The sequence below is a fragment of the Phaethon aethereus genome (assembly GCF_964289735.1).
Source record: "Phaethon aethereus genome assembly, chromosome: 1".
Lineage (NCBI taxonomy): Eukaryota > Metazoa > Chordata > Aves > Phaethontiformes > Phaethontidae > Phaethon > Phaethon aethereus.
In genome coordinates this window covers 34940819-34956949 of record NC_138575.1, presented here as the reverse complement: position 1 = coordinate 34956949, position 16131 = coordinate 34940819, and the positions used below count along the sequence as shown (strand labels likewise).

Genomic DNA, 16131 nt, shown 5'->3' with positions numbered 1-16131 from the left:
GCTTCCACGTCACCAACAGGCTGGAGACAAAGCTTGGTGCAGAAGAGGTGCTAGGCCGATTAGGATGGGATGTCACTATGTCCTTTGCCTATGCCAGGGACGCTGTGTGACCAGTGACACAGCTGGTACCAGCAGAAGGATTCCTTTCTTGGTTTTCAGGCCAGTTGCAATGGGAAGTGGCTGTAAAAGCACCTCTCATGGGGCTGCGCTGTCTCCACCACCTGGAGAAGAAGCCTGTTGCTCTTCCAAGGGTGACATGGGTGGTGGAACACACTGGAGCTATCTTCTAATGCCTGCGCTGTGGATTTGGGTTGAGGGATGGATTGCATTTTCCTGCTTTCATCTTTAAACACTCCTCTCCCTTTTTTTTTTCCATAGGAAAGAAGATGTTTGCTTTGTACGTTGCTCGGGATCTCAGTTGGTTAATCTGGCATGGAAAGGAGATTTGCCATTGACTCTCATGGTTGTCTTTGAAAAAAAAAAAGAAGGGAAAAAAAATCCCTCTTTCTTTTGGAATAATAAATATTCCTTCCTTTGGAAACATTACTGGGAAAGATTTGTAAGGGTTACTTGTAAAAATTTTATTATTTGTAAAGATCATAGAGGGTGAATTTGGGGGAGGTCAATAAACAATACTGGAATCACCAGCTGACATCAGAGTCTTACTGACAGGCATGTGAAACTGGAAAAAAAATAATTTAAAACCCCAATCCTTCCACAGAATTTGACAAACTGGCAACAAGACATTCCTGCCTTGCACATTGGGAGTCTATGAAAGGGAAGAGTACGGCTATTCTTAGCCCCCTTTGTAGGCTCACAAAGTAAGGCACAGAAATGTCACTTGCTGGAGGGGAGGAGGGTTTGGTGAGGAGCTGAGGACAGGACCACTGCGATACTGTAAAAATGCCCGTCACGACAGGGCGAAGGAGAACCTACGGCTGACAGAGCCCCGCGCTGGCGGCAGCCTCTCCGCACTCCCACCTTGATCAACTACTGGAAACGTCCAGGTTTCTTTTTCCCCCTCCCGAATTATTTTTATTCATGCTCAGAGATGAGGCTGAGGTTTGGCCAGTGCCCGGACGGCGTTACCTCGGGATGGGAGTTCAACGCGGGAGGACGACAGCAAGATGCGGAGGCCGCGCCGCCGGCGGGCAGGGGAGCGCCCCGAGGGCTCGTTGCAAGCGCCGCCCGGCCGCTGCCTGCCCGCTGCCTGCCCGCTGCCTGCCGCGGGGCAGCCCGTCCCTCCCCGCCACCGTCCCCGGCCCTTCCGCGGCGGAGCTCCCCGGCGGCTCCCCTCAAACGTCCCATCCCGGAGACCCCGACGGCGGGTCCCTCTCCCCTCCGCGCCCGGCCATCACCCGACGAACGGGGCGGCGAGGCGGTGCCTCTCCCCCGGCCCTGCCCGGCCCGGCGGAGGCGGTGGGCGGCTCCTGCGGCCGCGGCATAAACCAGCGGCCCCTCCCGCCGGCTCCGCTGTCCCCGCTGGACGCCGGGGAGGAGCGCGGCGCTCCCGCGGGAGCCGGGCGGCGGCAGCAGCTCTCTCCGGCCGAGGGGCCGCGCCTGGCGGCGGCGGGGCGGGGACCTGCGGGGCGCGGCGCCCCCGCCTCCCGGCTGCCGCGGCCTCGCTCTCTCGCACGGCGGAGGGCTCCTTCCGGGCTCCTCCGGGCTCCCCGCATTGTCTGCCCGCGGGCAGAGGGCTGCGCTGCCCGCCCGCCCCCCGCCCTCGCCTTTGTGTGCTCCGGCCGGCGGCGGGGCGGCGCGGCGCCCGCCGTGATGCGCGCTGCGGGGCGGCGGGGGGTCCGCTCCTCCCGGTGAGAGGCGGGGAGGGAACCAGCCTCTGCCCCAGAGGTTTTTCACCCGCAGCAGCCGGAGGAGGGGGACTATGGACTGAGAGCATCGGTGTGCCATGGAGTCCGGCATCCGCCCGAGCACGCTCTGCCTTCTCCTCTGCCTGGGGCCAGGTAGGCGGCTGCCGGGCGGTCACCGGGAGCGGGGCCGGGGGAGCTTCGCGGCGGTGGCGGGTGTCCCGGAAAGTTGCAGTGTCGGCGGGTGGGGTAACGGCACTTTCTGGCTCAGTTGCAGGCTTTGGCGTGGACCCCTCGCTGCAGATCGACGTGCTGTCCGAGCTACAGCTGGCAGGCTCGGCGGAGGGCGTGCGCCAGGTGCCGGGGCTGCACAACGGGAGCAAAGCCTTCCTCTTCCCAGGTACGGCCGCCCCCGCCCGCCCGGCCCCGCTTCTTCCCCGCTCCGCTTCTTCCCCGCTCCGCTTCTTCCCCGCTCCGCTTCTTCCCCGCTCCGCTTCTTCTCCGCTTCTTCCCCGCTTCTTTCTTCCCCGCTTCGCCCTCCGCGGTCGGTCGGGCCCCTGCGCCGCGCACGGGGGGCTCGGCCACCCCCCACGGCGAGGGGTTGGCCCCCTCCTGAAGCCCTCGGGGTCCCTTCCCTTCCTTCCTCCTTTTCTTCCACTCTTCTTCTCCCTCCCCCCCCCCGATCTTTTTTTTTTCCTCTTTCTCACCCCCCTTTTTTTTCCCTTTGACTGGTAGACGCTTAATTAAAGTACAGCAGGAACGGGGATGGCAGATGGCTTATTTTGTGAGTCGTGGGGTGCAGGGATGAATAATAGCACCACCCACTCTTCTGCTTTACTTGGGAGACGCTAACCATACCCCAGCTAAGGAAATGCTCGCTGAAAGTTTCATGTGAATCGAGCAAAATGCTGAAATGAAGCGCCCCGGAGGAGTGAGGCAGATGGCTGAAAATAAGATGACCCCTTTTTCACCACGGGAAAGTGGCCTTTGTGAGCTTCTATACTGTACTCCTCGTGAGAAACAAAGAATGAGTTTTAGTCTCTTTTAGTGCTTCTGATTTTTTTTTTTTTTTTTTTGGTCATGTTGGGAAGAGAAATAAAACAGTAGTCTTGTTTATCTTTCACAAATATATTTAGAAGGTTTATTAAAAATAATTAAACTTCCTTATATTGAAATTCTTAAGGGACTGTAAAATAACTCTCAATGGCCAGTTGAATTTATTGGTATAGGTTACATTGCCCACACTTTCTCATTTTCAGGGTATTTTTGAATTGCGCTTTAATAATGTACCAATATGTTAATGAGGCTGGAGTCAAGAGTGTTTTCAGGAAAAAACTCTTATCTTAATTAAAAAAAAAAAGCCTAAAAATGGCCTTTAGAAGCAAAACTCTTCTCTGAAAGATGATGAAATGCTCCTTAGAAACATGACTAAACAAGAGCAAGGAATATGGCTCAACATCTGGTGGAGCAAAAGCACATCTCCTCATCAGCCTGTAGTTTTAAAATAGGGGGACTTGATTGCTGGCTTCTTGTGTCACACCAGGAGTTTCAGCTCGGATCTGAAAGCATTTCTAGTGCAACAGGCAAGAGGCTATGTTTCCCATCCAGAGGAGTTATAATTCAAGGGAGATAAGATCTGGAAAGGGAATTTCTTTTTCATGTTTGCATTAATGAGATAATTTATCAGAAGCTAATAGTTGCCAAAGGCTTTTTTAAAATTATTTATTTTTTTTAAGGTGATCTCTCTAGCGGTGTTCTTCCCCGGTACAGCCAGTGTGTGTCACTACGGACAGTAGTGTGGAGATGCGTGGGCATAGGCGTTCAGAAACACTGACACATGCTGGTTTTAAACACTCGTGGTGGGCTTGTAGCTGCAGAACAGGGTCCTCCATGAAAAGGGCGACTGCTTAGAATGGCACCACGCTTGCGCTTGTGTGGCGGTGGGGTTCGTGTCCAAAATAGCTGTAATTTTAAAGGTACAGTTCTGAGTTGAGGCCCCATTGTTCTATAATGGGTTGGGGTGAGGGGGAAGACAAAACTCCCTTTGACTTCAGTGGTAACAAGATTAGAGGTTTGTAAGAATAATTTACTGTATATTTTCCCGGTGTTGGGACAAAAAAATTACTGTGTTACTAAAGAATTTTTTAAGTTGTTCCCTCTTTCTTTGTAATTATGTGTGTATGTAGTCCCCCAATGGGTTGCCAGTTTAGTCATAACAAAAGGAGATAGGAGTTTAAATTTTCACACCGACCTTTTTTATTTTGTTGAGTGGAATTGGGGGAATAGCAAGGACAAAACCACGTGGGTTTAAATGGTAGTTGAAGTCACTCAGTGTCCCTTGGGAAGTCTTCAGTGCCCTGCAGGACTGGAGGTACTTTTCCTGCTGCTTGCATAAGACGACCGTTGATTTTCTTATAGTAAATGGGGTCCTCACTGAGCAAACAGATTTTCATTTCCTAACTTGCATTTAGAAACAGAGAAATTTCCTTCCTTGATCAGACCACTGGGTCCACTTAGTCATTTTGTTCTGCTCTTAGAGCTCACACCACGGGAACATTGCTGCAATGTATATGCCTCTTAACGTATGTATTTGCAGTGTGTGAATATCAAATATATATGCGTGCTGACTTAAATTTGTTTTTTGCTTATGTGTTTTTTCCTTATCCCAGCTAAAGCCTTAGTCATAGACCCAAATGATTTTGTGAAAAGGACACAAATGACTTCAAATGATCTGTGAACTTACTCTGGAAGCTTTAACTTGTGATCCTTTGCCCTTTGGTTTCTTCAGATCCTGAATCTTTTCTTGTACCGTGTATATATATATGTGACATTTTAGTATGTTGCCTTTTTTTGATAGACCACATTCTCAACTGGTGTAAAGCTTTACAGATGCTTAAAACATACAGAAAGCCTAGATGCTGTTCTTTATTTTAGAAAGAGATTATGAAAGTGGCAGGTTGAACTGCCAACAGGTAACAGACAATTAAAGGCATATGATGGGAAAATTGTACACAGAGCTAAAGCAGAATAGTCTCTTTCCTTCTGTTTCTAGGTGAAAAGTCAGTTTTGACTGCTTAATTAGATGTAGCATCAATTTTCAATACAAGGGTTTTAGCATCTAATTGGCTGTTCTGACATTCTTCTTTGTGTAATTGATTTTCAAAGGTACTTATATTTCTAGGCCATAGAACACGGTAAGCAGTTACTCTCTGAAGGTAGTTTCAGTCTGTTACAGTCTATTCAAGGGCATTTAGATTGCTTCTTATATGGTTCCTTATTTAGAAATAACTCCAGCCATTTGAAATTTGCAGTCAGTGGGACTTTCTTTTTGTGTACCAATCTGCTCTGTCACTGCACAAATCTTATAGAAAGTATCAGACTTGGGAAACAGAACTCTTCCCACTGACCTCAGCAGGATTAGGTGTGGTGGTCTTGAATTTTAAAGCTTTTTAGATGCCTGGTGCTCCTTGGTTGTAGTGGATAGTAGCACCTGAATGCTGCTGTAATCTGGCTCCAGTTAGCTGCAGGGACTTCTCTTTCTGGTGAAATGTGATTTGCAAAGTAATTGTAAAATGTTCCAGTGTAGCTTGTGGAAAGATACAATTATGAATAGAAAACAGGAGGAAGTCTTCCAAAATGTTAGTGTCTCTGTATGTGAACATCTGCCAGCACTTCCTAGCCAAGAGCAGATATTATTATGTCAAAATATGTTGAGAGGAAAATTATTCCTCTTCTGGTCAGAGCACACAATAGAAGTCAGAATATCTACACTGCAAACTTCTCTCTGTTGGTGACCCTTCACATAAGGCAGTGAAATTTTCAATACCTTTGTTTTCCCTTGGCAAAACAGGGATGACACTAAAGGTAAAGCCCAAATCGGGTGGGGTGGATTGGAGTGTAATTAACATATTTGAAGAAGGTTTTTGGAGAAATATCAGTTGTCATTCTTATATTTTTTTCTTTGTAAATATGCTACTTTAATACAACTCAAGAAGATGAGTGGAGGTGAAAGTCGATGTAGCCACTTTCCTCTGCAAATATGAACATCATGTTGCTGCAAGAGCACTTGTTGCATGTGTAACCGTGTAAATTTGTAAACCACAACAAGAGAGCCTGGAGGGTGCTGAGGGTTTTGGATGGGTTAGATACTGGTTAGATATGGTTAGATACCTGACTTACTTAAGTCTACACTCAGGAGTGTAACATTAAGAACATGCAAGGTCCCAATGAAGCCAGGTATTTCAACTTGCAACAGGAAACGGTGTTCTGAGGTGTGAGAGTCTAAATAAAGGCTGCATGAGTACCTTGGTCTCCTCTGGGCTCTCCTCTAGGCAGTGACTTTTTGTCACCCTTGTCACCCTTCCTCTTCCCTTTAGGCTCTGTATTATATACCTTTTATAGATATAATATTTTGATAGTCTTTCTGGATCTTCTGTCTTTGTTGAGAGCAAATACTATGCATTGGACTATCCTTGTCCAAAGAGTCTATGTGTAGTAATGGAGACACCTTCTAACCACCTCCAGCAGCAGTGGAGAGTGGTGGAAGGTATGTTGTAAATCAAGCGATGAGAGGCATAAAAAATGAAAGCCAAGTGATGTGTGAGGAAAGTATATGCCCATCAGAAGGCATATATACTCCTCAAAGAGGTGGCTAAAGGGCGGACAGAGGAGTGCAGTCAGATAGTTACAAGCACAGGAACACGTATTTAAAATAAAAAGGGCATGACAGTTGCAAAAATGTGGGAGCTTGTGTATCTGAATGCAGAACTTGGAACTCATTCAAGTTCATCAAGAGAATAAGCTTTTTGCCTGCCAGTTAGGGTATGTAGCTCTTAATATGGCTATAAATAATACTTGGATATTTTTGATGAGGAGGGACAGTTTTAGAGGCAAGATATGGTGTATTCTGATGGGGAATAAGATGTGCTGTAAAACATCAAAGAAATGATTTAATGTATCCATGGGTTGCATGAAGGACTCAGCACTAATGTTCTTTGGGTTGGGGGTTGCTGGCATCAACTGCTGTCACAAAAAAACCCCCTAAAATAGACCTTTTGATGTAAATGATTTGTTACATATTGCTGCATGACTGGATCATTAGCCCATTATTTTAAAATGCTAGCAAAACAATATTACTGTATATATACACACACATATAAAAAAATATATCCCTTTGGAAAGATCACTGTTTTTTGCCCATGACGTCACCTCTGGACATTGCTAAATAAAAGAACTAAAAATAAAGCTTTAAAACTAGATGTAACTGAATTTTTTTCTCATTATAGAAATAGGATTTACATTGCCTTTGCACCTCACACACACTTCTTTCCTTGCCACCTGCCATTGAAACTATGGACAGATGCTTTCTCCAGGTTCCAGCTGAGCCTGCTGAAAATATGACTGTTCCCAGCTGCTTGTCACCGCCCAGGAGCTAGAGGTTACTGTCCCCACAACTTTTCCAAAGCAAGAGATCATATGAGTGTTTCCATGTCTGTTGATGGCCGAGTCGGCCAGCTTCAGGAGCGAACCTGGCTGACTGCAGTGACATGGATTAGAGAGTCCTGTAAAATCCTCTTTCTCCAGCTGTACGCGCGACCCAAATCATCTCCCAGAGGAGCAGTAACAGACAGCTGAGGGAGAGGAGGCTAATGTTGCCAACTGGCATGCCTGACTGCAGAGTGAATATCTATCCGCAGCTTTTTTTTTGTCTTGGAAGCAAGCTGGTTTCTCTCTCAGTATCACTGAATCCTCAAAACATGGGACCTCCAGCATAGAGATCATCTGTAGATAATAAAAATTCCTGTAATTTTTCAGAGTGACAAAGAAAACTCCTCACCCCTTAGTTTTGGGAAAGACTGAAATAATTGAGTTTAATTTCAAAGTACTGGAGTGTTTTTCAATGTTAGAAGTGCCCAGTGTAAGCAATTACTCTATGACAACATGGTAGCCAGAGAGATCCAGATTTTGGCATACCTAGAACAACATCCTACGCTTTCCCCCCGCTGTCCCCATCCCCTTCCACCTCCACCACATTCCAGAGGCACCTCTGTGCCCGTGCAAACAGTAACCGTTGTGATATGGCACTGCCAGTGTCGTGATCGGTGCTGCTGGGGAGGCAGGCTGGACATTGAAGGAGAGCCCCAAAGAGCTGGGCTGGGTCCTGCAGAGCAGGGCTTGCTGCCACAAGGCATCCCCTCGCTCCAGAAGAGCTCCAGAAGAGCTGAATATTCAGCATCCTCCTCCTCCTCCTCTTAGCAGTGGTAACAAGAGGAGGTGTCTGGGAAGCGTCTGTTGCTTGAAGAGCCTGCCCCCAAAAAGAAGGAGGTAGTACGTGAGAATCCTGCATCCAGTTCCCATTCTGATCCATGCTGAGGCACCTGCCATGCGTGGAGAACTTACATGGGTGCCCTTACCCACTGCGTAACCATACACTGCTGGATGATGGTGAATACACCTAGTATTGCAGACTGCGTTGCTTGCTAACTACAGCCGTGCTGGCTTATCCGTAAAATAGAAGGGGAAAAAGTTCTAGAAAGAAAAAAACTTCAGTCTTCTGGACTTGTGATTAATGCATGTAATAGTGCAGCAGAGGGTAGAACTGGGAAATGGAAAGGAATGGGGACCTAGTATACTGCAGGTGCCAAGGAAACTCAAGTTTCCAGAGAAGAGCTTGTAATTCCTGTATGTAGTCATTAGTACATAGCTGATACAAAATAACATTAAGGAATGACAGAAAAGTTGGCCTGTAACATTTGGGGATTGTAACTGTCTTAATGCTAAAAGTTTCAAATAAATAATGTTGCTGAGAGCATGTATTAGGCATATAAAGCATCACAAAGGTATATGTGTAGAGCAATAAAGTTGTTTTAAGTACAGCTCTAAAAATTATGTCATTGTTCATCTCAAGAAAAGGTATTTTACAAAAATTTTCTTTTTTGTCTTCTGTGTTTCCCCCCCCGCCCCAGTAGGATTTCTGGGGAAGGGAAAGGAAATAAACAGAAATTAAATATTCCCTCCCATAGCCTTTGGGCTTTGATTTTTTTGGTACTCACATCTCTTGCAGTATGTCTTGATATGGGCTCTGGTCACCTTTCAGTCTGTTAAATTGTTAAGAGCATGGATTCTGGAAGAAGCTACAGCGTGGGGAGAGAAATAATACCTGCTTGCTGGTGTAGGCACCACACCTTACCCGCCCAGATCCCATGGGGAGAAGGTGCCAAGCAGCGTGCTTCTCTGGCTTTGCCTGGGCTTGGTGGGACAGCTAACACCTCCAGCTGCTGCTACTTCGACTTTTGCAGTGAATTAGTACCTGCATTTATTTATCAGCAAGGGTTTGACTCCATTTAAAGGAATGTAATTTTTCATTGTGTTCTCATGGCCTCGACCTGGTGCTTTTCACAGCCAGGTTGCATCTACTGTCTGCAATAAATTGAAGTCCCTGGGGATCTGTTTTCTGTTGGGACAGTGCCGGGTGTCTAAGACTTTTTTTAACGAGAGTTTGGTTGTTCAGGTTAATTCAAATAACCATGCTCTGTTTATACATTAGCATTGCCCAAAACAATTAATACTGGTTAGTAACAGACAGAATTGCATTTGCTTGTTCCCACCTTTACAATCAGGCCTCTATTAAAATACTGCAATTACAAACCCTTCTTGAGGCTAGTAGTATCTCAAGGCTCAACCCGGCGTATTTGTTGGAAAGTTGAAGATGAGTATGATATGAGGATCTGGGTCATGTATGGAAGGAAAATACATGAAGACGGTGCCAGTGTGGTGATGTGGGCCAGACCTCCAGTTGGTGCTGTGGTGGTCAGAGGAGTGGAGGCCAAGGAGGCCTTTCTCCATGTTGATGTTTCCGTTACGAGTAGCCAAGTGTGAATGGCTGCTCACCAGACAGCCTCTCCTGGCAGTGTAGCAGGGTGCAGTGGTCTCGGCTGAAGTTGAAGATGTGATGTTGACAGCAGGACAGCATCTGTCCTGCATGCTGGAGAGAGCCCAGCACCTGCAGCATGTGTGCCCTGAGAAAGGGGGTACGGTGACTCTTCTGGGTAGCTGTCAAACACATCTTTCCATATTGTTGGAGGAGGATTGCGTTAGCAAAGGGTAGTGATGTGGGAAAATGAGGTCTTGCTACCCTTATGTAATTGCTTTTGCTGTGACATAGTTCTGTAGGCACGAAGCGTGGCTGAGACTAGCTAGGTTAATGTTTTTTTTATGGTTTTTCCCTGACTGCAGCATGGTTCATTCTCCAGTGAGGTTTCAGGGAGGACAGCAGCATTTCCTACAATTCTCTTCATCTAGATCAGTCTTAATGTCTGTTTCCCCCCCCCCATTTTTACCCTACTGTTTGCTTATGTGATCTGGGAAATTGGTTTCCCACTCTCCCCACCTTGCTTGGGGTCTTCTAGTCAGTATCCTCCATATAGGTGCCGGCTTGGAAAAATAACTCCAAGAATGGTTAACTTCACTGCTTCCACAGAGTCTTAAGGGAGGAACAGAACTCAGCTCGTAAGTTATTTAAAACCAGTGGATAAGAACTGGAGATTATATATAGCTGTCAGGGGAAACTGTACGTCCATGCAGTTGCTCTTCAGTTCCCTATATTTTGTCCCGTTTGGTCGTGTGCCAAGGCACAGACCCACAGAGCAGCTCTGTTCTCCTACCTGCACTGCTAACGTACAGCTGAGCAGGGGTGAAAAACGATTTTTCACTGAATTTTTTCCGTCCCTCTGTTTTGGCTAAATTCCTCCAATTTTGTCTCAATGTTTAAGAAATACTAATTTTGTCATCTCAATGTTGTCCAAAAGATTTCTTCTCAGGAAAAGCTGAGAAGAAATGTGATAAGAAAGGGTATTTCAGTTTTTAATTTTTTTGCCTTGTCATGTTTTCCATGATAAATACCTGTTACGAATGTTCACTCAGGAATTTCAGGTGGCTGTTACTGGACTTTAAAACTTGAAACAAACTTGTACCAAATATGTTATTTAAGTTATGGTCCCATTCAGGGAGTAAATTGCCTTCTCCCCCCCCTGCTTTTTTCTCCCCCCCCCCCCTTTTAAACCATGTTTGCGTGGAGAAAAAAGCTGTAGCCATTTTCAACAGGCAAAAATTTTACGACAAAATTTTTTTAAATTATTTGTTACATTAAACAATATTTTGTTTGCTTTTTTTGGTGCATACTTTTTCTGGGGGTGTGTGATCCTGATGACTTCAGAGAGCAATAGGAGCTTAGAAAACTGACTTTTATGTTGAGCTGTCTTGGGAGATGCTGTTCAACTCTGTGCTCTTGCAAGGTGCTAAAGTGATGGGCATGGTCTAAAACGACGAGTAGACTAAAAGAGACTTCTGAAGGCAGTGTTCAAAAGGATTTTAGCAGATTAACATATTTGCAGCAGTGACAACATTGCTACAATAGGCTGTAATGTTTCCAAAGGAGCCATTACAATCAATACTGCTAGCAATCTATAACTGAGAACTCTTTTCTGTGGAATTTGAGTGGCAATTTCCCTCTCTGAAAACATAGAGGGAATATAATAAGAAAAAGACCTCCAGTTGTAGAGTTGTTCTCTCTGTTAGATAGAGCAACATTTATACGGTTTCCCCAGCATAAATGCTTATTTAAGTATAATTAGATGGTGGTAACATCCATATTGTTTATCCTGTGAAGAGAAGATGACATGTGCTAGCCTAAACTCCATGGCTGGAAGACTACCAGTCTTTAAATACAGCTGCATAATGATCCAGAAAGGTTCCAAAGGAACTTTTGTGGTTCTGAGGTCAATAAGCTGTGTTTTAATAACTCCCTAAACATGCATTTGCATATTGGGCCATGGCTGTTCCAAAGGCACTCTTAAGATTTCTGTAACATTGGCCAATATCCCTTCAGCTTGAAGCAGTCCCCAGATTTGCTCAGCACTCATTCAAAGAGTGGGATAGACTTGATGAAAACCTTGCATACCCTGCTCAGTGATGCTCTTTTTAAGAATCCCTGCATACACCATTAGCGTTTGAAGCATAAGGAAAGCATACTGTAAGAGATCTGGGAGCTTGAATTTTTTTAAACTGAGACTGCATCTGGGTTATTGCATTCACTCTGGGTTTCTCCATTTCAGAAAAATATCAATGAATTACAGGGAGTGAAAAGAACAACAGCAAACCTGATTATACAGTAAAAAGGAGTGGCTTACTAAGAAAGCTTTTGAAAGAACTTGAGTATGTACAGCTTGTCCAAGCAACGACAAAAGTGTTGTATGATAAGTGTCTAGTATTAGAAGATTCTTAGAGGTTTAAAATGAAGGAATTATTTAGTATTCAAAGAGCTAGAGGTAAAAATAATGTAATAACACTATAAATGAAGAGGATTTAAGATAAAAGGAGACTTTCACAGTGATGTAGTTGAGATTGTGGAGTAGCTACCGAAAGGAAGTGGTGGAAATCTCCAGACTTTTGATTTTGTAGAAGATAGCATGACATAAAAAATCTAGCAAATGTTAGCTATGTTGTAGTCATTTTGTGACGTTCAGGATGGGATGGGTGATCCTGTAAGTCTTTCCGTACTCTGGAAATCTGGGTGCTGGTGGAATTGTTCTAGTATAGGGAGAGAGCTTCAAAGACACAAAGGGGCATCAAACACCTAATACACATTAAAATCAAATTGGTGCTTTTGCATGCTCCCTAAAACTGTTCTTTGGTGTGCTTAAGTATATTTTAATGGTACTTGGTTAAAACAAGCCTACAAGGGCAAAGAAATCAGGTTTTGGAAGCATTTCTAATTTTAACTCATCCAAGCCTATAAATTGTGCATGTGTTTAAAACCTGTAGCTGATTCACTGGGGCTAACAGACACATTCATAGAAGCATGGACTCCATTAATACCTGATTTAAAAGAAAATTTATTGCAGGAAAATCTGAACTCTGGTCTTCCTTAGCTTCCCTAGAACCTCTGCCAATGGTACCTTGAGTCTCCCATTTACTTTCTGTCTGACCCTGCTCATAGTTGTGCATATGGTATTCCTTGGTATCCCTTCTTTTTGATGTTCCCGACTCAAAATCCTTCTAACCTTTTCTTTTCCTGACATCAAAACAGGTATCAGGTGAGTAGAGATTTTTCTGAGAATGCCAGTAAGACTGGTGGCTTGGGTGTCCCTTCTGTACCCTCAGGTGTGGTCCCTTTGCCACTTCCCCCTCATTTCCACTGGTACTTGAATTCTCTTTGTGGTTCAGTCTCCAGCCTTCTCCTCCCATCTGCTGCTGTTTTGCTCAGCCTGCTGCCAGAGACCTGTGGCTAGCAACAGAGTTGTTGGATGTGTCTGGCATGCTTCAGATGTAATCTTTTTCCAGTGGTGGCCTCCTTCCCCCTGCCTTGCTGTGCTGTTTTTGCTGTTGGGATGAAGGTTTGGTTTTTCTGGAGCTCTCTAAGTTGATGACTGTTGACCATTCCCTTGTGTCTGAAGTTAGTCTTTCATGCAGACCACATCATTGTGGTCATCTGGGAAATTAGGACAGATATCATATTAATGCTTTCTTAAGCTCACAGTTGCATTGTGTGAGACTAATTCAGCCTTAACACCTAGAAGTTTGGTGAGCTGAAGGAAATTAACCCTAATGTGGGTAAAAACCAGTTATACCCCAGAAAGCCAGAGGTGAAGGAAAACTAGGATTAGAGATCCAAACCATTGCAAAGAGGGAGAAGCAGATTCTTAATGGGGAAAAACGCTAAACCCTTCAGGGCTAAATGACCTCAAGAGGTTCCTTCCAGCCTAAATGATTCTGTGAAACACAAGCTGCAGGTGGTATGTCCTCAGGAGCAGGATACTTGTCACAGGAAAAGGAGGTTTTGAGAGAAAATGACTGAGCAGAGACCATGAGTAGGTCTTACTGGCACTTACACAGTGAGAACCAAGTGAGGGAGAGATGTGGTGTGTTGCCCAGAGGATGTAGGAGTTTCTACACCCAGCATGATCCTAATCCAGAGGTGCCATGGTGGATGCTGGTCTTCTACAGTCTATCATTGTATGACACGATTCACTGCTGGAATATGATATATTTGAGAAGCCTGAATTGTATCATATCTTTGGGAGGAGTGTAGTTCAAGTAATCTAGCTTGATCTACACCTAGCATAATCTGCTTGCACAGTTTATTATTGCCATTAAGTTTGTACTTTATTGTTTTTAATTGATCAGGCTTTGTTTACCTTCAGTCGCCTGCTTTTTCATTTGGAAAAGGCTGACAACACTGCTTCCTCCTCCTGTCCTCCCCCTCGGCGTGACTTGCATAACTTTTTAAATCCTGACTGTACCATACAACTAGGGACTGGAAATAAATTCAGTCTTTTGGCAGTTCTCATGTGTGTCATGCCCTTATTACAGTACCAATAGGGCTGGAAGGTGATGCATTATTTTTCTTGTGCTCTTCAATCTGTGTCCCAGTGTTAACAGCATTTCTCGGTGTGATATTTTTTGTTTGTTGTTAGGTCAGTTTGACACAAAGCGCTCATATGACAGTATGCAGCCAAGCATAACTAGGTGCATATGCCACAGATGGCAGCAGCAAGGAAAGCAAGACAGGCTTGATTTTCTCCACAGGTTTCAAGGTGTTCTCAAAACAGCTTCTAGAAAACTGCTTTGTGTTGAAACGGCTGTGAGTGTGTGCACGTACATATACACATATATATTTATAAAGCTACAGTAGCTGCAACCTTTTAAATGTAGTTGGAACCTGTTTTGAAATAAAGAAGCAGGCAGAAATCCCACTCTGTGCTACCTCTGTGTCCTTGTTCAAACATAATAGGTTTTATAGTGGTATTGGCCATGAAAAACCTAAACAACATCATAAGTAGCAGTACCTGATACTACCTATGAGGAAGAGCGTACAAAGCGTCTTCAGAATTTAAAGAGGAATTGAGAGTAGTGTTGGAATATAGACTAGGGAAAACTGGTAATCAAAAATGATATTGCATCATATAATTGATAAGCCGGAACCTATAAATCACCAGAAAGCATTATGATAATAAATACCTGGGGCAGAGCGTACCATAGAGCACACATTTTAATTTCCTAGGGGTGGAATTTCTGTAACACGAACAGCAGTTATCTTTTATCTTCATCGCTTTGTTGTCGCGTAATAGGTCCCCACTGAGTAGCACCCTCTCTCCTGGTGATAGTATCTAGCATGATGACATCGTTACAGTGAAAGGGATAGTATTTCTTGTGGGCAAGGAACAGTGGTTTTCTGTATCATGTATGCCTTTAAAAATTGTACCTTTGTATGGTGCTTCCCCCTTGCATTGATGCGCACATTCCTTATGTTCCTTTCAGAAATGTTCAGGAGTGCACGTTCACATGTTCTTTGGCAGTTTGGTGGGAGTTGTTTTGGTAACAGTCTAGCGTGGTAGGATCTGATTGCTTGTTAAGCAAATCAGCTGCTTCAGCCTCCTGCGAAGAATACAGACTTCTAATCTGGAGCCCTACAGGTGTAAAGTTCAGGTTTTCCTACAATTAGGTCTCTTATCCTTTCACTTGCAAAAAGTTTGAAAAATTGTCAGAAAAATGCTATTGTAGATACAGTCATTTGTACATTTTCTGTATTTATTTACCTCTTTACTTATTTACTTTTTGCACACCGAGTCCAAAAGTCATGAAACTCTCCATCATGGACCCTACATATATGAGGAAGAGACTTGTGGTGCTGCAGCCGGGCTGCTTTACCTTGCGAAGGGACCACAGCCAAAGAGAGGATGAGAGATGTCCAAGTGTCTTAGCATTGTGGTCTGGCAAATCAAGCCTGAGACTGAGAGCTGTGGTACCTAGTCCTGATGCTCAAATGGACGTTTATAGTGGTGTAAACCCACCACTTGATCTCTCTGCATCTGTTTCCCTGTGTTGTACAGATCTACTAACCAAGCAAAGGTGCTGTCTGTGGCTGTTTGTGTTGTGCTGCTGACACACTGAGACACACCACCACTGAAGGGACATTTCCCTGATCTGTGATCCAGATGGGGAATTGTGCTGAGCAGCTGCACTGTTCATTTGACAGCTTCACCAAAGCAGTTGGATTCGGCTTGGGCAGTAGGTGGGTGGGCTGGAAGGAAAGATTCACCTTCGCCATTCCACGCAGCATGGTCTAGTTAAGTACGTGTGTGCCACAAAGAATGGTTTCATAGCCCCAATCTCAAGATCGTCTGAGCGGTTTGGCCATGCTTTGAAACAGCTTGATTGCATTTTAGTGGCTAGGACACGAACAATTGTTTTGTAGAATCTCAGGGATGCAAAGGAGGTGGTTTCAGCAGGGGAAGGCAGTAGCTGGGCTGTGGGAAGGTAAGCTTAG

The 16131-nt window shown here is 44.9% G+C and overlaps 1 protein-coding gene across 2 annotated transcripts in view; it reads left to right on the top strand.

Moving 5' to 3' along the window:
* The first annotated feature begins 379 nt into the window (after positions 1-379).
* NELL2 (neural EGFL like 2) overlaps positions 380-16131 on the top strand; it is a 160870-nt gene continuing 145118 nt past the window's right edge. The window contains exons 1-2 of one of the 2 annotated variants that reach the window (XM_082011706.1): positions 1804-1961; positions 2077-2205. In XM_082011706.1, coding sequence (XP_081867832.1) covers positions 1907-1961; positions 2077-2205 — 184 coding nt within the window. In that variant the 5' untranslated portion in view covers positions 1804-1906. Of the gene's footprint in view, positions 2206-16131 lie in introns of both variants that reach the window. The other variant, XM_082011705.1, reaches the window with a different exon arrangement.